Consider the following 24,087-nt stretch of genomic DNA (forward strand, 5'->3'; position numbering starts at 1 on the left):
AATTGCTGAGTAGCACCACTTTACAAATAATTGTTCTTCTAATGTATTCTATTTTCCCATCTGAATGAATGGTGTTGGCTGTAATGACCGATTTTCTATATTTATAGTAAATTAATTGTATGCATTTTCTAGATACAGGAAGGAGACTCTGGTTCTATACATGCAATGTTCAATGATTACTACTGAACTCAAATCACATTCTGAAAATAGGTTCTGTAAAATACACACAATATGACTTACATTTACAGGAATTATATTTGCATTATATACAAACTTTTAACCTGTCGGTTTTATTTGGACTACTTGCCTTGGATCATCTGTCTGTTCTTTGGGTCTTTATGCTTTTAATGACTGTAGTATATGAGTCCACCATTTTAAAAGCCTAATCCTGAAATACTTCATTCTTATCTTTCTGATGAATCCAGGCTCCTAAATTCTGCATGCAAGAACTAGGCCTCTGTGCTGAGAATGGTGCTGTGCATGGATATCCATTCCCTTGAATGTCCTATCCATATACATTTCTCTTTCTAGTGCTGTGCCCTCCCTGGCATCCTGAAATCTACCTGGCTTTTACATGCATTCAGGAAAGCATCTGCCTGTACTCAGGCAGGCAGGAAGGGGTTGTGTGGTGTTATCAGGCAATATTTAGTGTTCCTTTTCACAGCTGCAAGCTCTGTCCTTGGCTATGGACATTTAACTGAGTGGGCAACTACTTTTGGCTGTAGTGCAGTAATTGGCAATCAATATCCTCATAAAATACCCTTCCTTATCTGGTAGAAACATCCAGTTATGAACACAGAAGTACACCTGCATATTTTTTTTTTTTAAGCTGTCTAGGGAATCTGAAGGACTGCACTGTTCCAGACCCACCCTGTCCTAGCAGGCAAAGAGGGGCTTGGTTTCCTGAGGTGAAGAACTGAAGCAGTAAACCTATTTTCTGGAATATCGTAATCCAGCAGACCTTATCTCACTACACACAAAAGCTTTCATTTTCCCAGTTAGTGCCAGTACCTGGGACAAGGAGGAGCTCAAGTTGCTTCAAGTATAGATGGAATCCAGTCACTGGAGCTGCACTGAAACCCTTCCAGCTCTCTCACAAAATATACTTCATGTTTGCAATTTACCTTGTGGACCACAGAAATGGGCAGAGAAAATGGAGCATTGTGGGGGTATTCCTGACAGGGACACGCCAAGTCCATTTTCTTAGATGCAGTATTTGTGTGTGTGCACTAAAAACACTGTAAGGATCATGTGAGACTACTAAGTACTGCAACCCACAAGTCTGGAAAGTTGCCCTTAATGTAGACACACCCAGAGAGGAAAGCAAGTCAGAAAGTAAGTCCTACTATTGGCATCCGGTGTTCATTTGTATTGCTCCTACTAAAAAAGCAAAACCAGCTGTGAGTTGCATCCTTCATCAAAGTGTCTGGAGCAAGATGAAACTGCTGCTAATCTGTGCTGTGAATAAAAATTTCATATGGTTCTGCTGCATTTATAGGAGTCCCTTCTAATATGCTGTGCCCTTCATTGGCTGTTGAGTATGGGCAGGGTTTATGGCTTCTTTTTTACTGTCCCATGCATAACTCATCTTGCATCCCTCTCCACCCGCACATATACATACTCCCAAGGCATTTCTCCATCTTTATGTCTATGGATCCCTGCTCTTTTGTGTTCTGATATGACTAAATTACTTGACAACACTGGGATTCATTGTTACATTTCACGATTTCCTTCCCCAATCAGTTAATTAGTTACAAACCTAAACTTTACAATTCTTTCTAGGGGCCACATCCTGCACCAGAGAGCTTGCTCCCCTCACAGGCTCAGACTTGCTGGATTTGCTGTGGCTTGCAGAGAATGAGCCACCAGAGGGAACACAACCCCCTTGGAGAGACTCCAGGTGGGAGTGATATATATGGTCCTGAATGTAAAGGGAAGGTGTTACTGTAAATGTAAAATCTGTAAATGTATTGTTGATGTAAATTTGGATCTCTGCCTCCTACAATGCAGAGAAATTGGACTGGGATTTTGACTTAAACTTATCACTAGCCTTAGGTGTACTGTACATAGGGCTTAGGGTGCAGTACTGGGTACAACTGCTTTGTTGATGGAGTAGAAAGAGATGGTACTTGCCACTGTCATACAAGATGCAGTGCAGAGTCCCCTTGCTGGGGACTACTGTCCCCTACTGTCTCTGATAATTGCCCTTGACATAAATAAAATCAAACCTGTTTGCTAGCGATGAGGCTGAACTCTGCCTCTCCTAATTCAGAGAAGGAAAAAGCCAAGAAGGAATGGCTAAAAGCACCTGACTTTTTACACTTTTTTGTGACCTTTCAGCATGGTTGTGCTGAAGAAATGCCTGCTCCTTCCCAGGCTCCCTGACATCTCCTGAATCCTGTACTAAGCATATTGAAGTTCCCAGGAAATCCCACACTGCCTCAGCCCTATTTTAGCTGTCTTGGCATCAACGTGTGGCACAGTGGAGGCACAGAACATCATGGGAGGGTTTCCACTGAGTACCCTTGAGAGTGATTTTACTGACCTGTGAGCAGGACACGATACTGGAAGACACGCTGCACCACTTTCAAAAGCTGGTGTTTCACACTCTGAGGGCTGCTACCAGAGCTCTGCTGTCCTCAATGGAAGGGAAAGGAAACACAAAGATCAGGGATATGTGAGCTCAGCAGCAAACTGTTGTCTCCACCTGATGTGTACTATGAAAGTTTGCTACCAGTTGCATGCACAAATTCCATTGAACCATTCCCAATTGACCCAGCTTGCTAGGGGGTATTGTCTTTGTGACTATAGAGAAGTACTGTAAACAGTTTATTTCCTATGGCATCATTCACAAATAGTTTGGACTCAGAGGGAAAAGGGAGGAAAGCAAATACCATTTAGAAGGTAAAGGTTGGATAAAGATTTTAGGGTGGCATCTGAAGACAGAGGTATCAGATCTCAATGAAGCTTGTCATCGTTGTTCCTTTTTTGGACTGAAAGTTTCTTCTGCCTGCAACTTTTTAGTATCTTACTTCAAGACATGAAATTGAGCAAAATACAGCAAAGCATCTCCCTGTGATTGAGTTTGAACTGAATGTCCAGAGAGTGTTTACAAGAAAATAAAGTGAGGTTGTGATCTGATGGAAAAGAAGTAGCATTTTTCTCTTTACCCTTTAGATTCGACCCATGGCATGTCGCTGCATATTGGGCCCAGTCAGCATGGGTTTATGAAAGGCAGGTCCTTCTTGACTAACCTGATCTCCTTGTATGACGAAGTGACCCACTTAGTAGATGAGGGAAAGGCTGTGGATATTGTTTACCTAGACTTTAGTAAAGCCTTTGACACGATTTCCCACAGCATGCTCATGGCTTGGACGGGCGTACTCTTTGCTGGGTAAAAAACTGGCTGGATGGCCAGGCCTAAAGAGTTGTGGTGAATGGAGGTAAATCCAGTTGGCGGCCAGTCACAAGTGGTGTTCCCCAGGGCTCAGTATTGGGGCCAGTTCTGTTCAATATCTTTATCAATGATCTAGACGAGGAGATCGAGTGCACCCTCAGACAGTTTGCAGACGACACCAAGTTGGGCAGGAGTGTTGATCTGCTTGAGGGTAGGAAGGCTCTGCAGAGGGACCTGGACGGGCTGGATTGATGGGCTGAGACCAACTGTATGAGGTTCAACAAGGCCAAGTGCCGGGTCCTGCACTTGGGCCACAACAACCCCATGCAGCACTACAGGCTTGGGGAAGAGGGGCTGGAAAGCTGCCTGTCAGAAAAGGACCTGGGGGTGCTGGTTGACAGCCGGCTGAACATGAGCCGGCAGTGTGCCCAGGCGGCCAAGAAGGCCAATGGCATCCTGGCCTGTATCAGAAATAGTGTGGCCAGCAGGAGTAGGGAAGTGATCGTGCCCCTGTACTCGGCACTGGTGAGGCCACACCTCAAATACTGTGTTCAGTTTTGGGCCCCTCACTACAAGAAGGACATTGAGGTGCTGGGACGTGTCCAGAGAAGGGCAATGAAACTGGTGAAGGGTCTGGAGAACAAGTCTTATGAGGAGCGGCTGAGGGAACTGGGACTGTTTAGTCTGGAGAAGAGGAGGCTCAGGGGAGACCTTACCGCTCTGTACAACTACCTGAAAGGAGGTTGTAGCGAGGTGGGGGTCGGTCTCTTTTCCCAGGTAACAAGTGATAGGATGAGAGAAAACGGCCTCAAGTTGCGCCAGGGGAGATTTAGATTGGATATTGGGAAAAATTTCTTCACCAAAAGGGTTATCAAGCACTGGAACAGGCTGCCCAGGAAAGTGGTTGAGTCACCGTCCCTGGAGGTATTTAAAAGACATGGCGCTTACGGACATGGTTTAGTGGCAGTGTTAGGTTTACGGTTGGACTCAATTATCTTAGGGGTCTTTTCCAACCTAAATGATTCTATTCTATAAGGGCTCAATTAACATAGGAAACTTGCTGTATATCTGTTAAGTGTCACAACATTGCTGCAAAAACAACAGCAAGCCACAAAACTCAGTCCTCAAAAGTCTCCACATCTCCAGAGGCACCAAGAAACAGAAGCTTACAGGACCCGAGAGAGTAGCACAAAACCCTGGTTCCTTACAAGGTCTGAGTCCAAAACCCAGTTGAGTTTCACAGGGTTTCAGTGTTCTTTGACCAACATTTCTGAAGTGTTTGCCACTTGTGAAGGGACAAAAGGAGAATAGGAATCTAGCTGTTTAAAGGAAGGCTGGCAAGAGACAGTACTTTCCAAGGCAGTAGAGATGTTTCATGTTACTCTATTACTCCTCTAACTGGCTGACTACTCTCACCAAATGTGCGTTCAGGGTTGTGCTGAGCATTCCCAGTACTCAAGTCAAAGGTGCCAGAAACAAGATGAGGCCCTAAATTCTGTGTTGTTAGACTGGAAAGCTAATAGTGGTCATGCTTTAAAAAAATGCAATAGGAAAGGACTGAGAGTCCTTTGTGTGTGTATGCATGCAGGCAAAAGGGCAAGAAGTTACAGAAGTCACTGATTCTAGGGCAAAATCCTGCTGATCTCATCCTAGGAAAAGCCTCATCTGCTGTCTTAGAAATAAGAGCTAATTCTCAGGGTTGATAGTTAAGACAGAAGTGTATAGGCATTTGGCTGGGAGGGATGCTGGGAATACAGGCCCTCAGTAGAAAGCCTGCATTTGCCAAGTTCATGTTCAGAGAAGTGTGAGCCATCAGAGCTCCCCTCAGCTGCTAACAGGAAATAATTGTGGTGACTGCAAGGTATCTGTTTGTAAATGCTGACTTCCAAATGTATTTTGAAATTAATTGTTATCCTTAATATTTCACATGTGCTGCAGAGAAAAACACAATCCATACCCCATAGAGCCGGCATTCTAAATAACCTTTAAGGTCCGATCACTAATTTATCCTTACAGCCCCTCTGCCACCCAAGTAAACATTGTTATTTCTCTTACCAGAAAAAGATAATAAGAAACAGAGGTTCTAGACCCACAATAAAGCAGCATAGCTTTTAACCATTTTAGCTCAATAGAGTCAGTATGGCCCAACTGAACTTTCCCATCCACATATGGGTTTATGCTTTTGAAATTATGTGAAGTGGCCACATTACCAGTACTTTAAAATGTAGTCAGGAATCATGGAATTTCTGTCACATGTATCTTGTGTTTTTCAGTTATTCAGCACGGATGGCTGAGTTAACACAACTGGAAAATACGTGTTTCTTGCTACAGGGCCAGAGGTTACAGGCCTAGAGGTTACAGACCATTCAGGGAGTCTAGATGAAAAGATCCCTGTATGTGTCTGGCCAGCAGAGATCCCTGTATGTGTCTTCCTGTGCAGTTCAGTGTTGCCTGTCACAACATCCTCTGTAAACAGAGGAAGCAGTTAACATTTAAAAATGCAGAGAAATGCAATTGTAAAGATGTTGTGGGTTGATCACTGCCAGCAGCTAAGCACCTATACAGGCTAACCCTAACTTCATCCTGGCCCGACGCAGTACAAAAGAAAGATGGAAAATGCAGTGAAGAAGAGAAGATATGAAGAGATGGTAATAATAATAATAAACTCTAACACATCCTCAAACAGCTTCATAAGTTAATATGTGACTGAGAAACTACTCCACTATGTGCATATATTTCAGCAAAATATACTCACAGATCTGTAGATTCACAAACATACATTCTGTATGCACACACAGGGGTGTGTGGGTAACAGACACAGACACATCATGCACATATGAACATCTCACTTCAGTTTCAGCACCAGGATGTGTGAAGAGAGCCATTCTCCCATTCTACCCTATGTGAACACTGGTGGAGTTGCAGGAAAAACATCTTTGAGTAAGCCCTGTGGCACAACCATGCATTAGTGCAGGTAAAAAAACGTGGGAGCCTTACCTCAAACTCCTGAATTATGGTAGCCAGTTGGGAATATTTAAGGCAGGTTTCATCTAGCAAAGCCAAATTCCTATCAAACTGCATAATGTATGCTGTGTGGTGATTCAGCCTTGATTTTCTGGAGAGAAAAACATCAGCCACTTTCTGGTGTTCCTCCCTAAGGCCACAGAAAGAAAAGAAGCAGCAAGTAAATAAATAAAAAAAATTAGAGGAGAAGAGACATATTTCTTTCTCATTGTATTAGACCCACAGTGGCTAAGGACATTGTGCAGCTAAAGCCCAGGTTAAATGGCAGGAAAGAGGGAGTGCTTCACTGACATACTGGACAACAAAACGGGCTGCTGTAGAATGGGCACCATGAGGGGCTGATCCTTCGGCTGTGCCTTTGCCATGGCAGCACTGTGTGTCTGTAGTGGGTAGAATGTCTCCTTTCTGGACACAGCTGCTTCTCTAAACAGACCTTCCAGCTACTGCAATGCTTTGAGCACTGGTCGTGGGGGATAATATAACGTCTTCAGTTGTAGCATCATATCTTCAGCTCTCCTTCATTGCCCCCTTCGCAGCACTGCCCCACCATCATCTGTCTCAGCACCCAGTTGCACGGTATTGAAATATTTACAAAGCAAGGAGAGAATAGGACAAAATCTGAGATTGCAAAAGAGTAATCATAGTTAAGAGAGGAACATGAGTTCCTGGGGATGTCAGAGCAACAGAGTGTCTGGGGGAGCGCAGGCACAGGGAAGGACTTACTGGAAGGTTCAAGGGTGGTGGTGACCTATGCCATGTGTCATTCTGTTGTGTTGGCAGCATTGCAGTACAGCCTTCTTTTTTCCCCAGTGCCAGAGAGTATTTCTGGACAGAATCTTAGGGCATTTCCAATTGTGTCCCTTTTGCCTTAGGGAACAGGCAGCATGCTGCTAGAGTAGGGCTGTGACTTCTTTAGGACACAAGTCATTTTAGATCCCAGCTGGAAACACCACTTCTGTTTGTGTTATGAGTGTATAAATCATAAATCATTGATGAAATTTTTTAAGTCTTTCTGCCACTTGCAACAGTCCCTTGGTGGACACGAACCAATATACAGTTCCCTTTAGCCTCTTCTTTCCTTGCGTGCTTTGACTTGAAAGTGCAGGACTGACAAGGAGAGCTGTATCCTGCGTTTAGGATTGTTACTGAAAAGTTCTCCTGATCTAACTGACTTCCTTAACTGCTCAGTGGCAGTGCTGGGATAGGATCAGCCACCGTCAGTGACCACTCCCTCCTGGAGTCCAGCAGGGTGGAGGTGTGGGGCTGCATGGTCTATCACAAGCTGTCAGAGCCAGAGTAGTTCAGTCTAGCCCAGGGGCTCTGCTGGCTGCTGTAGGTTTAGTCAGCTTGGGTCTGCAGAGGTAATTTCTCTTAGACATTCTTATTCCAGCAGTTTGATAGACTAGGGCCTGGCAGCCTGGCTTAAGTCAGAGGTCTTGTTAACTGAATGAATTTTGGAGCTTTGTCTGTCCTAGGCATGGTCTTATTCTCTCATGGAAAGACTTCACGCTGTGAAGATGTTTGGCTTAGGTGGAGTCCCTCAGCAGGCTTACAGTGTCTGTTTGGCTTGGAAGCCTAGCCTGTGCAGAGCTCTGCCTCGGTGCTGGGAGTGAGGCGGTGTCCCTTATCTGAGAGCTACGCAGTTGCTGTGTAGATTTCTGTAAGCAGATGATCTTCTTTAGGATCAGTTCTGATGTCTGCTGTTCCTGCCTCCCATGGCACGAGTCTGTGACCTTCAGGCCATGAGTGTGAAGCTGCTTGGTGATGACTATGAACTGGCATCAGAGGATAATGCATATGAAGCAGTCTGTCCTCACATTGACTGACAGGGCCATTTCGGAGTCATGGGCTGTGCACTGTGCAAATGTTTCAGTATTTGGTTTCTTAGCCTGACAGCCTCTACATTTACTTCCTTCCTGCCTGTATGCAAAATCTGCCAAAGTAGTTCAGGTTCTACTCCTTTCACCTCTTCTGGAATCCCAGCCTCCCTGCTAGTGGGGTCAAGGGAACACTGACGAGTTCACCCACCTGCTGTGGAGGGTATGTTAAGGCCATCAAACCATGCCATTCCATACTTACCATTTAAGGACTCTTTCTTCCAGTTCTCCCAGGATGTCTTGGTGTAATTCATAAATTTCAGGGAGTTCACTTAAGCCCTGCTTGAGTTTAACTTCTTCCTGTTCATTTTCATCTTCTTCTCCAAGCACTTTCAAGATATCTTCATAGAAATCCTGTGAACAACAATACAGAAGTTAGGCAAACAGACTTAAAATCTCTTTTATGAAATTATCATTACAATTTCTTGACTCCTAAACTGTGCTTTCTAGGAATTATAAGATATGCCATCAATAGTGATAGAGTGTGCTCAGTATAGCAAGGAGATCATAGCATACATTTTCTTCCATCCATTAGTTCATATACATTTTCAGCTGAATTCCACAATGCTGTCAACCCCAAATTGAACATTTCGCCTGACCAAGCCATCAGACCCTTATGCATACAATGAGTTTGGTATCTTTTTATTTACCTTGCCTTTTTCTCCTGCTTTTCTGGGTGTAGTTGGTCTCATTTTTATAGTGTTTCTTAACCAGAAACATAATTTTTAAAAATGAAGGATGAGATTCTCCCGTCACTTCATTGGGTCCAACAGCTTGACATGAAAAACACCAACATCTACATGCCTTGTGCTAAAATTCGCAACACTTGTCTCCAAATCTGAACTTAAAGAGAGGAAGAAGCTATAAATTTAAGCTATGGGACAAATCATTTTCCCTATGAAACTGAACTGAGACCTTTTTTCCTCATCTTAGAAATGGTTTTGATCCTGAAGTGGTTTATAAATTATGTGGGCACAGGAATAATTTCATCTATATTAAAAGGTAGCCAGCTCTGGTACATAATAGGGCACCTGTTTAAGAATGCATAGCAAAATGTTTCCCCAGCTTTGACTTGGAAGTGAGGAATACAGCCTCCATCTGAAATGGCAGTGGTAATTTGTATTAGATCCCTGGGCATTAGAAAATCATCTGAACAGCAGACAGCAAATATTTTGTGCGCAAAACATTGCTTAAAGTCTCCTTCATCCAGAGCTCTAGCTCTGGATGCTGAAATGTTTTCAGGTCAAAGCCTGATTCCTACAGAATCAATCTTCTCTGCTTCAGACTTGTAAAGGAGCCTTTGCTGGCACCTGGATTCACTCGAGAGACTTTGGTCCCTGTGGTGTCCCGGCCCCTTCCAGGTTCCTACCAGCCACTGCTGTTTCCCCTGCCTGCTGCTGCCAGACACATCCCCTCTTCACAGGCAGTGGCTAGAGAAGCTCAGGCATTTAAAGCTGCCTGGGCTTTGTGGAGGTCTGAATGCAAACTGTGGCAATGGGGTGCAAGGCAATGCACAACACAAGGCAGGAAAGCTGATGCTGTGCAGAGGTATAATGAACGCTTTGCTGCTGAGTGGCATGAGGCAGGTTCCTAACCCAGGGATTCTGACTGCCTTTGCCAGGAGCTAGGGCACTGTAACTAGATGGTTTATCTTCATAGCAGTATCTGGTGTTCAAAAGCAGCAGCCTTCATTCAATAAAATTAAAGGGCATGATTTCAGCACCTGCTTCTTCAGCATTGCTAAAAGTACAAGTAATTGAAAAGCGTTAGTATAGTACTCAGTGTTTGCCTGAGGATGGTCCTGCAGAACTGGTACAGGTTTAATTCTCCTCTGTATTCCCTGTAAGGAGATGACTCTCCTCCATCAGGGTCAAGTTGGGCTCTTACTGTTGAATTTCCCATTTCTGCTAGTCAGGTCTTCATGGGAAAAGTATCTGAATCTCAGTTTTTCTGTGAAAATAAATGAACAATTAGAAACCTAAGTGCATCCCAGTTTGTGATGAGAGCAGAAACTGGGCATTCATATACAATTGCTTAGAAACTAATTCTGTGAGTGCCTTTTCCAATCTTTTTCTGCATCCCAATAAGCCATGAAGTGCATGGAGTTTTTATTGCACAAGATGAGGAAAAAAGGGGTGAGAGTGAAAACCAGAGTAAATAATCAAAACAGCAGCTCAGTAGAGAGGCCACATTAACTGTGAGGTTTGAAAGCTCCTGCTGACTCGTTTTGGTGCAGCAGCTGCAGACTAGGAGACTGCAAAGCTTCCTTCCTTATAAAAATACTATCTGTCCTTATCTGACCTTCCTTTCTTTTTTTTGTGTGAAGGTAAGGCTAGGGGATTGCAGCATTCTTGCTTATTGTTAGCCAGCCTACACATGCTGGTTTTTTCCAGTAAGTACCTCAAATTGGGTATTGTTTTTAAATTCAGCATTAAAAATACCTGAGTGGAGGCTTTGTAGCTGAATATACTTAGATTCACTAACTTTGAAGCCAGGAGGGACCATATTGATACGATACGATCTAGTGTGGTCTGGTCAGTAGTCCAGACCACAAGACTTGCTAGAATATAGCATTACTAGGAAAACAACCAACTTTGATTTAAGACAGAGTCTACCACATGTTATGGATATGCTAACACTGCATCCTGAGGGAAAAAAAAAGTCCCCAAAGGAGCTTTTGGTGATCTCATGAAGGGTCGAGTAGCTCATAACCACATACAAAGCCCAAGCATCTAGTCACAGCAGAGCTGGTGTTAAAGCCCTAGTTGCATCCTGTCAGACTAAGGCCATCACACCAGGAGTTGTTCTTCCAGCAGGTTCGTGCTGAGCTCTGCTTCAGCACAAGATCTAGTGTGAAGGAAAGCTTTAGTGTCTGACCAGTCTGGCCAGATCCATGCTGTGAATGTATTTTTTCACACGCTACTCTGCAAACAGAGTTATTATTAAAACCACTGTTTTTTCAAAGATATATTAAAAACATTCTCTGTCTGCCCACAGAAGCCAATTCATCAGGAAAAAAAATGCAGCTGCTCTAACAATCGCTGAGGAGGTGATTCTGCTGGATGAGTTAATAGAAATGGCAGCTAGATTTTTCCACTCAGAGACCATTTCCTGGCCTCCTACCCCACTGTATGTGAAGTGGCCAAATGTGCTGTGAAAGGAAGCAGGGGCTTGATAAAAAGAAACCTCTAAGGTCGCACAGCTCATTGAAAGATGCCAAGCTGTTTCTATCTGGCCCTGAACCAGGATGGGATAGGTTGAGTATCTTCCTCTGTCAGGATCTAGTGATCATGAAACCTATTGCCAAAAAGTCAAATTCTGTTCCCTGAACTTTTAGGGACAATCTTATGAACTTCCCTGGGCCGTACTGGGATTTACCACGGCATTTCTCATGACTCTGGCTTCTGTCTAGTTAAGTTTTATAAGTACATGGAGTCATTAAGGAGGAGTCTGAAAGAACTGATTTCCATGAAACTTGCTAATGTCCAGGTATGAGCCACTCAACAAAGTATGTTTCACTGGGGATCCATATTTTACATTAGATGGTCTACTTCAGTTTGATTAAATCAAGGTAGCTGTATTGATTTCAGCATGCTGGGGATCTGGTTGGTATGACTGTGGTCCTGCTGAAAGGTTCTATAAGGAGCAGGAGAGCCTCTGGGCAAAGAACTTCAAAATTCCTCTCTCCTCACCAGTAGGAACTGACTCCAGGCAAGAGCAGTTCTTAGTCTCCTCAGATTCATTCCTGGCTTTTCTACTGTAATCATAGAATCATAGAATCATAGAATCATTAAGGTTGGAAAAGACCTCTAAGATCATCGAGTCCAACCGTCAACCCAACACCACCATGCCCACTAAACCATGTCCCTAAGCGCCTCATCTACACGTCTTTTAAATACCTCCAGGGACGGTGACTCAACCACTTCCCTGGGCAGCCTGTTCCAATGTTTAACCACTCTTTCAGTAAAGAAATTTTTCCTCACGTCCAATTTAAACCTCCCCTGGTGCAACTTGAGGCTATTTCCTCTCATCCTATCGCTTGTTACCTGGGAAAAGAGACCGACCCCCACCTCGCTACAACCTCCTTTCAGGTAGTTGTACAGAGCGGTAAGGTCTCCCCTGAGCCTCCTCTTCTCCAGACTAAACAGTCCCAGTTCCCTCAGCCGCTCCTCATAAGACTTGTTCTCCAGACCCTTCACCAGTTTCATTGCCCTTCTCTGGACACGTCCCAGCACCTCAATGTCCTTCTTGTAGTGAGGGGCCCAAAACTGAACACAGTATTTGAGGTGTGGCCTCACCAGTGCCGAGTACAGGGGCACGATCACTTCCCTACTCCTGCTGGCCACACTATTTCTGATACAGGCCAGGATGCCATTGGCCTTCTTGGCCGCCTGGGCACACTGCTGGCTCATGTTCAGCCGGCTGTCAACCAGCACCCCCAGGTCCTTTTCTGACAGGCAGCTTTCCAGCCCCTCTTCCCCAAGCCTGTAGTGCTGCATGGGGTTGTTGTGGCCGAAGTGCAGGACCCAGCACTTGGCCTTGTTAAATCTCATACAGTTGGCCTATATGCATCTATGACAGATGAAGCATTTGTTTTCTGAAAAGCCACTAGAACTAGGTAAAAAAAAGATCATTATGACAATTTTCTTTTTGACTAAGTATATCCTGGATAAAACAAGATATTAAAAATTTCTGAAAGAGTATTATTATGTTTCCTAATTATCTGGGTCTGATTTCCACAACGTGTCCTACACCAGTACCACAGATAATCCCAATGTTGTGCTATTCCAGCTCCCGTTTTTTCTGGTGTGTGAGTGAGTCCATCTAACTACATATTTCAGCCAGCGTACACTCCCGAGGCTTTCCAACCAACTAAGCCAGTCAATCCGTCTTCCGGATGCTTTTCCTAACTCAAAGGAATCTGCAACCTTTCAAAGTCCTCAGTCATCGTAATTAATCCGGACTGGGGAAAGGGGAAGAATCCAAAGGGTTCTTTCAGCTTATTGTGCCTGGGGAAGTGAATAGCTGTAGTAAGTTCACTGCTGATGTGCTTAAGTAACCTATTATGTTATAGAAATGTCATCTTTTCCAAATTAACATCGAACAGCTCTGTATCTGTCCACTTTCCACCGTAGCTGAGCAACAAGATTAACACTCCTTTCCCACAGCATCTCAGTGGATTTAATTAGTCATTAATTGCCTGCCCCTTTGATTATAATGAATTGTCAGACAAATTATTTAATTCCAGTTGCTTGGATAGCCAGCTTCCTAATGATTAGTAAAAAACCTGCGGCATAACAGTAATCACTATAAACACATCCATTAAAAAAAAAATTATGTCACTATTGAAAATGCTGAGTGCCTCGGAAGCCATTAATCAAATGCAAAGTGCTTTTGCAGTCTCACTAACTCTAATCAATCATGGCACCTGAAGGTCTCCAAGTCTGTCACCCAAGCCCCGTGTCTAAACACAGAACGTATCAAACGCCGAGTCCGTATAATTCCCTTCTGGATCAAAACTTTCTTAGAACAGAAGCATGAACTGAAGTCGTTCAGTTCAAGGCTCTGGTATGATGGCCACAGAGCTCAGTCTCATCCAGGGGTATATGAGCCTACAGATCTCACTCCTGTCTTATGCCTATACCTGCACCAGTGTTTGTGTGTGCATGTGAAAGCATAACCCCAGCTGGCTAGGTGACATAGAAGGTTAGCAACTGTGCTATAAAAATACATTTTTGAAACATAAAACTTTTCATTACATTTTGGGCACACATAAATAAGCCCTTTACAGCCATCCAATGCCAAAATCCCTAACATCCCTGAAATAAACCCTACAAATAATTAAGTGAAATAAAGAGGATCAAAACCCACAGCCACAAAGGTTGGTGGTGGTTTTTTTTTTCTTCTTTTGTTTGTGCACATCACTATCACATACAAGTTACATTTTTTTCCCCAAGAATGCCTCTGAAGAACTTCTGGTCTCTGCTGGAAATGGGGACTGTAACCTGGAGCCTGTTCTAAGGGCATGAGACAAGGAGGTTAGTTTAACAAGATCTTACGGTTTATGTGGAGCACTGCCTAACTGTCACATGCTTGGCTCTTGGAGTAGAATCTGATACCCTTTGTGAGGTAATGAGGCTCACTGTAGGGTGCTGGGACATGAGATGCTTTAGAGATGCTGGCAGTGCCTGCCAATGCTAAGAGGAAACAGTGATTACAGGTGAGTTCTGGAAAAAAAAAAGATTTAGGTACCTGGCTTAGGGCTACAGAAAGGTAGCCCAATTTACCTGGGATCAGCAACCTGGAAACCTTTGTAGCAGGTACGTATCTCCAGGTACTCTTTCAGAGGAGTCAGCAATGCCAGCAGCTAGAGGTTTTTGGTAGAGCACTTAGCAAGAAAGTTCTCTGCAGGATTCAACATCTGTGTGAAATGTGATATTCTAATCCAAAGGCAAAAGGGGTAGTTAATGGGGCAAGAGTTAGTTCTCGGTTTTGCTTCCAGAATTTTGTGAGCAGATGCAGAAATGGTGAGGTTGTATATTAAATCTCTCCAACATGGGGCTAAATATGCTTTGGAGTCCAGCTGCAAAAATCAGTTGTAGCAATTCTGTATGCATATCAACAGCCATTCTGCAAGATGGATACATCCCATACATAATGTGGTCCTTTCTGCATTTCAGCCCTGCTGCCAGTTAGCCTGTATTAGCCTGAGAACATTTAACCTTGCAGGACCATAGTGAGAGGAAGGAAAACTAATCTCTTGTCAGCTAAACCACTGCTTCAGGCAAGTAGTTTACCCAGAAGAAAAAACTGCCTGTATATATATATATATTTTTATATATATATATATATATTTGCTATGTTGGGTGATTTCTTTAACTTCTATTTGAAAATAATCCAGGGTACAGTGATTCAGTCTGGACCCAGAATATCTGTTTGCCTTTTCTGTGTAGAACAGAATAGGCCAAGTTAGATCAGTTCATCCAATGGCTCGTGGATCCCTGGGGAGCCAGGGACTACTGCAACCAGTCTAGTAGGGGTAGTTACGAAATGATATGAAATCAGTGTCTACCTTCACTGTAAAAAGCTGATGGTTCTGCCACCTGCAATAGGCTGAAAGCAACTATGTAGATTAGAAAGGTGAGTAGACTGGAGGAGAGAAAGTCAAGATTTTTACTTAAAGGTGTAGGTAAACAGATAGCTCTATTTGAAAGAAAACCTTTTAAAATTGGTCAAGAAATGCTGATCAGTTGCTGAATCTCCTTCTTGGTTTTCTGTTGTTATTTGTTCATCTTCTAAAGCAGCGGCATATAAGATGCTAATCCAATCATAATGGAAATCCTAGTTCTTGCATATTGACTACAATGGCAGGAGAACAGAAGGAGAAGGGAGTAACAAGACCATTATATTGGCAGTTTGACCAGCAGTTGCTCAGCAGGGGGGAATGGAGGTTCCTTCTCACTGGCTCTCAGCACTGTGTTCCCAGCATCAGGCCTGCATTTGAGCCAGAAATTGTGAATTTCTAGTAGAAGATGGCGGTTGTAGAGCAAAGCCACACTTTAACAGTTCAAGAGAAATATCTGAACGGAAAAGTATTTCTGTGACCAAAAAGTGCACATTATACTAGAAGGACCAGATTGCTAGACTCTGGCTGGATTAGAAAAGCTCTGACTGCCTTCAGTCTAAGTAGCATGTTCCAGATCTCGGGTGTTGAAGCAAAGTGTCTACCTGCTCTTTGTTGCATCATCTCACTGGAAGGAAGGAAGCTTCTACCTGCAATAATGCATAAAGCAGAAAAGAGTTCAACTGCTTCCCAGATTCTGAAGTATCTTCATGATGTTGATAACGAGGGAAAGAAATCTTAACTCAAAAGGAGTCTGATGCAGTGCTTTGAAGAAGCTAATCAACTGCTGTTCTTGCAGTCACCTGCCAGAGAAAAACTATATAAATTTATACCAACCAAAGGTCTGATCTCTAATGCTGTCATGGCTGAATCAGCTTCCCTGCTTATACCTCTACTCTGTGTTAAAGAACAGGAGAAGACTGATGGGTGAATAAATTCACCTAGGATATTTCTACAATTTTCAAGGAGAATTCTGGCTAGGGAGATGTGTGAGTTTCCATTAAGGAACAGAGCTGAGAAAAAAAACTAAAAAGGGAGTATACAGAGCAGATACATTAGTGGAAAACTATGGCCATTTTTCTGCCTCAGTCCCCAGGTGGGGATACTGGCACTTCAGCTGCAGAAATCATGTCTGCACACAGCATATTTACCTTGCTCATGCCACAACTCCCACCTGGCATCCAGACTTCTATACTTTTCAATAAATAATGAAACATACATGCATCCCAAAAGCATTTTGCATGTATATCTAGAATTGTAATTGCTTCCCAAGTCAAGCTGATATTTTAATGAACTGATAATATTGGGAAGTAAGCATACTTGACTTTTTGTGAGTGGGCCAGGGAGGACAACAGGAAATCTTACTGCAGCCCTAACATTATACAACTGAAGGCTACACTGATTGCATAAAATGGTGCAGGCTTTTACAACCACTTTCACTTCTAAAATGAAGGTGGATTCAACAGATACTGCATATTGCAGGGTCCAAGGCTCTTTTGGACATCTAGGCATTACACCTGAGGGGAGGGTGAAGAGTTCAAAGGGGGAGAAGAGTCTCCATATTAAAGCTGAATGCAGGCATGAGATGCTGTACAGTATGCTGTGAGCCAAGTCTGACTCATGGGTGGTTCTTCGAGGTATCTTCATTACGGCCAGCAGCCTCTCTCCTACTGATGAAAGTGAAAGTGGCACCCCTGAATTAAAAAGTGGCTTATCTCCTGTAGCAGAGTGAGTGACCCTTAATCTGCACTGAGCAGTGATCTTCCCAAATTTGTCATTACTGAGCTCAGCAGAAACAATGCCAGATGAACAGCAGAAAATACTATCGCAGCAGACACAATTAGTCTCTTATCCTGCCATTGCAGGGTACAATCTAGGTCAGGAACCCTGACCTCAACACACACTCACATGCAGTCAAATAGACACATTCATCCAAAACACTGCAAATGAGTTTCAGAACTGGCAAGCTGTAGAGTATGCATTGCAAATACTGTATCAGTGGGGCTTGTTACCAGGGAATTGTCCTGATGCCAAATGTGCTAGTGTGACTTCCCTCTCCTTTTAAGAGATACACAGATTATCTGAAAGCTATTTTGGCTCAACATTCCCACTGCAGAAGCTCCCTGGCCAATACATAGCTATTTTCCCACTGCCGATGAAGACAACAATGAATAAATAAATGAGAAAAAAAACCAGCCTACTGTAAGTGAGGGCAGGCTATTCTTCTGTGACAGTACATCTTTAGGCTTTTATAAGAGCTTCAGAGCGTCTAACAGCCAGCTAGCTCTTCATTTAGCCAGCACGTTCCATTCACTAAAGCATTTAATTAGGAAAGTAATGACTTGATTGGTCCAGCAGAACTTTGAACATCATCCAAGAAATTTACAGTAGTAAAAAAGGCTCAGCCAGTCATTCCCTGGAAGTGTAAATAATTAGAAAGATGGAGTTCTGTTTTGTCTAACATGTAATAGTGGATCCTAAATCAGATGTTTATTTTTTGTTCTTGAGAATGTGCTGCCCACAAGAATTCTGAAAGTGGAGTTTAACCAATGAGCCTGACTTCATATTAATCTGCATTTAGGTACCTTTGAGTTAGTGACTGGAGCGCTAAGATGATTTTGTTCTTTTTTATTTCCTAAGATTTATTTTGCAGTCAGAAGCCTTGGTATGCCCAGTGCAGGGTTGGATACCAAACTGCTCCAAAGGCTGGAGAACCAGCACATGTTATATCTATTCATATCATATCCATATCGATATGTTCAAATGCTAAGGAAACATAAATCTGGGTCTTGGTGTTTCTAAGAATTGTGGCCCATTGTTATGAGGAAAATGCAAACCAGGAAACAGGATCAACTTTGATTGATCAGGGAGGTATTGAGGCTGGTGTTTTTTCAGTGCAGAGCTGTCCTTTTAGGTACCTTAATTCAGTAAATGCCTTGGAGGGAAGTAATAATGTCTTCAAAGTGGTTTATGCACAAAAAAAGGTGATTTTATGTACAAAAGCCAAAGACAAAATAAATGTGAACATGGTACACTATCAGGCAAATGCTTGATCCCATACAGACTGGGATCTTGAGGCAGTCTGAGTCACACTAAGTTTGATTTGTGTACATCTAGTAAAGTCATTTGAAACAGACTGGCTGAAGGGAAGCAAATAAACCAGACTCTTGATCCTCGAAGGTGATGTGTGAAACATTAGGCTGAGAAAGCAACCTGCAGCATTTTTGTTCAGGAACAAGCACTAAGAAAAAGATGACAAGTGCAGCCTGCATTACTGGGGAAGAAAAATAGGAGAAACGAATGACAAAGTTTGAGGATTAAATGATCCTGAAGGAAATGCAAAGACTAATCAACTTTGGAAAACTAAATTCTGAGTACCAAGAGATCAGGGACTTGGACTGCAAGGCCCTGCCAGTCCCATCTGCTTAGTCCAGAATGAGTTCTTAACTCCCTGCTCCAGAGAATTGCATTACCTTTGAGTAGGGCAAATAACAGCTAACCCTTTAGATTATTATCACTACTACCACACCAACTGATACCGAGTTTGTGAGCTAACACAATGTTTCCACTCTTTCAGTTCAATAGCAGAGTGGGTGTATGGAAATGTCATCGTTTTGGCAATCAATCAATTTATTAAAGTCTCCACTGAAAGGCCAAACAGATTCTGTTATGCTGAATGAATAGCAGCTCCAGCCAAGCCTGGAAATGAGATGGGAAACTGCTCCTGCTGCAGGCTTAAGCAAAGCCTTTTTTTCCTTTCTGAAAGCAGCTAGGGTGTGGTTTAGTTCCTTGCCTTCCTTACCAACATACGGGTTTATATAAGAAGATGAGACTTCAGACTTGAAGATGAGCATTTGGAAACTGTTTTCTTGAGAAGGTTGGTGATGGGGAACAGAGAGATATGTTTGCCTGAGCTGAGATATGCTGTCGAGGAAGCCTTTGGTCCTAACTGGCCATGAATGGGGTGTTGTACCTTGAGGGCAGTTTGGTGACTCTGTGGTCACTGGTAGTTGCTTGTGACATCTGCCAGTGGGACCTGTGTCAACAGCAAGTGCACAGTGAAGCACAATTTTTTACTGATATGACTATACCTAATGCTATTCAAATATGCAAAAAGGAGTAATTAGTTCATTGTAACTTTTTGCACTATGACAGTATTGAAAAGCCTCAGTTAGGCAATAATACCCCTGTAGTCTGAGGGACTTACATGTTGTAAAATTGGTAATGGTTTCTCTAGATTTCCGGAATAATACACCAGGCAACAGGTGAATATAAAGATCCAATAGTAGTTGGGGTGGGAAAGGTAACAGTGCTGGGACTGTGGCTTTCTAGATTGAACATGATTGCAACAGAGAAACCTGCAGATTATTTCTGAATGCCGCTGCAGCAGGTAGCTATCATGCAGACATCAGCCTATAGCAGTAGAGATGCGGTATGCTAGGGCTATAGGCACCTGATAAAACACAGAAATGAACCCTCTGATCCTGTTCCCATAAAGATTTTTGATCTCTTCTAAACCAAGGAGTGCCTGAACTAGCAGTCAAGTGTGCAAACAGACTGGTTGTTCCTCTCTTCTCCCTCAGTCTCTAACCCAGGTGCATTCATACATCCTCACTACTTAGAAAGCCAACTCAGAGAAACAATTAAATCTTATTTGAGAAACTTGCTTGTTGACTCTGCTGAAAAAAGCCTCCAGTAGCCCCTAAAGGAGTGTATGCATTTGGTGATGTGGCAAGAAGGATACTTTTCCACTGCAGAAGAAAATCATTAATCAAAATTGTGCACTCAAAATCTCATCCTAAAATTGATGCAAATCTTTCTGAACTTTCTAACTTGAGACAATGGGAACTAGGACAGGGAAAGTGAAGAGTGCATGGTTGCAGTGATTCTGACATTTCACAACCTATAAGTGGCTTAACTTTGCAAACCAATGCATTCATTCAAGGGTTTACATTAGGCCCATCTCTTATTTTAATTTGACATTTTAACTCCTCTTTTGGTGCTCTAACTTTCATAATTAAGGAAATAATGAGTGTATGCAAAACACTTGTAAGATCCCTCTACTCCAGTGGGATGGGCAGGCAGGGAAGCAAAATCCCAGCAAAATAGGATTCAGTGGAATATTCCATTACAGGACTGAAACATATATAAATACCAAACAAGTGCTTCCAATTAAAATTGATGACTGACAGAAATAGAAGAACTTGCCCAGTCATAGGAATGCTATTACTGGTATCTTTTGCGTGATAAATTAACCAGCTGATCCAAACCTAATGATTAAGTATGATTAAAACAGAGCCAATTTCCCTCAAGCCTTAAACCTTAATTCCAGGACTGGCAGGCCAAGTTCCAGGTAATGTTACTTATTTTCTGCAATAAACGTTTCTGCTTAGAAAGTGTCTGAGTTCCCCAACAGGAGAGCAGGGAGTAGTTACATTTTTGAGTCAAGCCAGGAAAACTCTCTGTTTTCATTCCCTCGTATCTTTGAGCCAACTCTGCAGCACTGCAGCAGATAAAATTAGCAATCAAGCAGAGTTTTCCCCTAACTAATCTGTAAGCTGTAATTTTAATGAAGATTCTTTTTATTAGGGATTACCAACAGTTTGGAGTCCATCCAGCTGGAGGGGAGCAGCATGCACTTGCATCCATAAGTGTTTCTAAACTAAAAAAATTTAGCAAAGGTATAAACCAGAATCCCCGTCCCACATTAAAGTTGTCAACTTGGAAAGAGAGCAAAAATGACATTTCCTGTTCTTTCCAAATTATTTCTACAGGCAGAAAATAGGATTATTGTGAAAATGCATAAATTACTTGTTTACACAGATAGCCTCAGAGCCAAATTCACCACACAGGGATTTACCAGAGGAAGGAGAAAAGGGCAAAGTAAGTCCTGAAGGGACTGGGAAGGTCCTGAAGCATCCCTTTCCTGGCCCAGCAACAGCATAGGCAAGGCAGCCTGACAGTAACATGATGCTACAGCAGCCATGAGTGTCTGCAGCCATTCATGCTGTGGCTAAAGGCACTGAAGTGCATTGCAAGATTTGGATTTATGTATTGACTATTTTTCAGGCCATGTTAGTGAGCCACTATTATCTCCTAGAGGTATATGGAAAATGCTAGAATATAATGCAAAGGAGAGGTGCGTCCTAGACACTTCCACTAAATACAGTGCACTGTACAAGCACTCTAGTTCAGCCCTGCATTTACATGCTGTCCATAATGTACCAAAGTACAAATGTACTTGGAAACGGAAAATTAAATACATTAAGAATGTTTTAATAGGATGCATCAGAGTGGATGATGCAGAGTGGCTAATAGGATGATGCAGAGTGGCTAATAATCTCTGTGCACGGTAATTTCCTGTGTGTATGTTTCTCTTCTATTTTGATTTAGAAGCTGGCAGAGGCTTTTCTCTTCTTTTTTCTTGATGGTATTTTTGGAAATCTTAATTTCAGTAAAGAGGTCTGTGGGTATTCTCAATGATCAGAAGCCCTGTAGTCCACAGGTGAAGAAACCACTCTGGATTCCCCAGGAGACAATGGATAACTACAACTATGTCTCACTAGTGTCAAATAATGTGTTTGGCTGTGCAGAAATCAGAGGAAAGCCAGGATAGATGAAGCAAATGGCTAGGCAGGTTATCACCAATTTATGAAAATATTGGTAGACTCCAGCTAAGCAGCTAAGTCCCTTAAAGTGTTTGGTTCCCAGATGACCACCTTGGCAGTTCCTGATTTGTTAAAATGCAATCGTCTGCAAGGTGTTTGTCACATTTAAGGTTGTTCTCCCGCCTCTGCTGCCCAAGCCTGAGAAGGCTCTTAAGCTTTGGCAGCTTGCTTGAGAGGCACAATGAGCAGGCAGCAAGACAATGCTAACCTCATTACTTCTCTCTCCATCAGAGTTCCTGTCCACTGCTAGGGTTTGGGGTGTCCTACAAGGACAACCTGGGGCTACTATTTGCCTTCTCAGGGAATCTCTTTCCAAGCAGCAGTGGGCATGCTTTCTGTGGTGGCTTTTATTCCCTACTGCCTTGCAACTAACAGCCAAGAAAGATGTCGAGAGCGAGGCTACCTAAGCTGTGTACCAGTCTCCAGGGAAGCAGTGGCAGCGCTGTTAAAGAGACACAAAGTCTTCCGGGACAAAGCCACCAGTGGGTTTATACCATGCAAGAGCTCTCTGTCAGGCGCTACAAGTGATTCTCTGTGTGTGTTCCCTCATGAGTTTCTGACACCAGAGTCTGTATTTACCCATGGTGACTACCTGTGTCACAGTGTGGATATCCAGGCCACGCTGGATATTACTGATATTGCATTATCAGAAAAAAGAAGCTTAAAAGGAATCCATTCAAACCAAATCCCCATGTTTCATAGTTCTGCTCCTGTCTGCCTCTCTCTGAAGAGAGAGGGTTCACCCCTGTTTATCACCATCTCCTTCTCTGCACTAGGCTTATTCTGCATCTTACACCAGTCTCAGAGCCCCAGCAAGCACTGTTGGCCAACACTTTTTCCTGTGAATAACAAATGCTAGATTTGAGGATCTGTAGCAAGAGCAGGTTAGTGGCAGACATATTCCTTTGCAATGGTTCACACTAAACCATTCCTCCTCAAATTCACCTCAGTCCCTTCAATGTTTTTATGTCTTCTGAATTGCAGCTAAGTAAAAGGGCAATAATTAGGTTTCAGTGATTAAAATTATTTACTTACCATACATAACAGCTGGAGCATCTCCACGTATCTGGGGAAAGAGACAAACTTTTATTAATTGCCGTCAAACCAATGCTGAAGGGTGGATTGCATAGCTTCAGTTTTAGGAGAGCAACAGATAGGTTGTAGCAATGAACTCACACTTTTTCTGAAGACATCAGCTCCTGGGCAATGAGGTAAGCTCTGGACTGGCCTTCTTTCTGTCAACAGCAAAAAACAGAGACAATTAAGAGATGTCTCATTCCAAGAAGTAAAGCAGCGTTAGAGAGCACTTTGAACTGACATATTCCTTCAGTAAAAATAGTGACCAGGCTTTTATTCTTTGTTGTTCAGTGTCTGGCATCCTGGAGTCCTTTCCATGACAGGGTGTTTCCGCAATTGAAATACTAGTAATATAGTACAATATAATAGCTGGTAAGGCAGATGTCAAGTTTGAAAAACGTGTTCTTATTGAAGAAGGAGAGAAATTTTCTGTTGATTTTTACAGGTCCAAAATTTATCAGAGAAGCAGAAAGTGCTTAGCTTTGAATAGGCTAGCTTCATGGCTGTCGAAGCTCATACCATGTGTTTAGTACTCTTAATTACATGGAAAAGGGAGTTCTTTATCAAAATGGTCATATTCCAAACTGTTCTGACTGCTGTGAGACTTGTGGAAGCAATGGGGCAAATGCATTATTGCATGCTAAACAAAATATCTAAGCTAAATGGCCATAAGTATCTCCAGAAAGCAAACAGTTCAGTACTCCAGTACTCCAGGAGGCAACACTGTTTGAAATCTCAGTGGCATCTACTTAACTGGTAGGCACCTCGGAAGACACAGAAAACTGTGAAAGAAGCAAAGTGTATGGCTCTAAGGTACAAGTGGCTAATTAGGGTATTTCGCTCCTATTTCACGACTCATCCTTATGGTAAGAAATGACCAAAGCATGGAAATATTTACTGAAAGGAATCTACTGGGAAAAG

The 24,087-nt window shown here is 42.8% G+C and overlaps 1 protein-coding gene across 2 annotated transcripts in view; it reads right to left on the reverse strand.

Moving 5' to 3' along the window:
• The window catches only part of FGD5 (FYVE, RhoGEF and PH domain containing 5), a 119,370-nt gene that overhangs the window by 37,632 nt on the left and 57,651 nt on the right, over nucleotides 1–24,087 (reverse strand). The window contains exons 4-8 of one of the 2 annotated variants that reach the window (XM_076346773.1): nucleotides 23,266–23,324; nucleotides 23,125–23,155; nucleotides 8,501–8,652; nucleotides 6,395–6,551; nucleotides 2,546–2,630 (exon numbers count right to left, since the gene is read on the reverse strand). In XM_076346773.1, coding sequence (XP_076202888.1) covers nucleotides 2,546–2,630; nucleotides 6,395–6,551; nucleotides 8,501–8,652; nucleotides 23,125–23,155; nucleotides 23,266–23,324 — 484 coding nt within the window. Of the gene's footprint in view, nucleotides 1–2,545; nucleotides 2,634–6,394; nucleotides 6,552–8,500; nucleotides 8,653–23,124; nucleotides 23,156–23,265; nucleotides 23,325–24,087 lie in introns of both variants that reach the window. The other variant, XM_076346772.1, reaches the window with a different exon arrangement.

Source organism: Aptenodytes patagonicus, chromosome 8, assembly GCF_965638725.1.
Source record: "Aptenodytes patagonicus chromosome 8, bAptPat1.pri.cur, whole genome shotgun sequence".
NCBI lineage: Eukaryota > Metazoa > Chordata > Aves > Sphenisciformes > Spheniscidae > Aptenodytes > Aptenodytes patagonicus.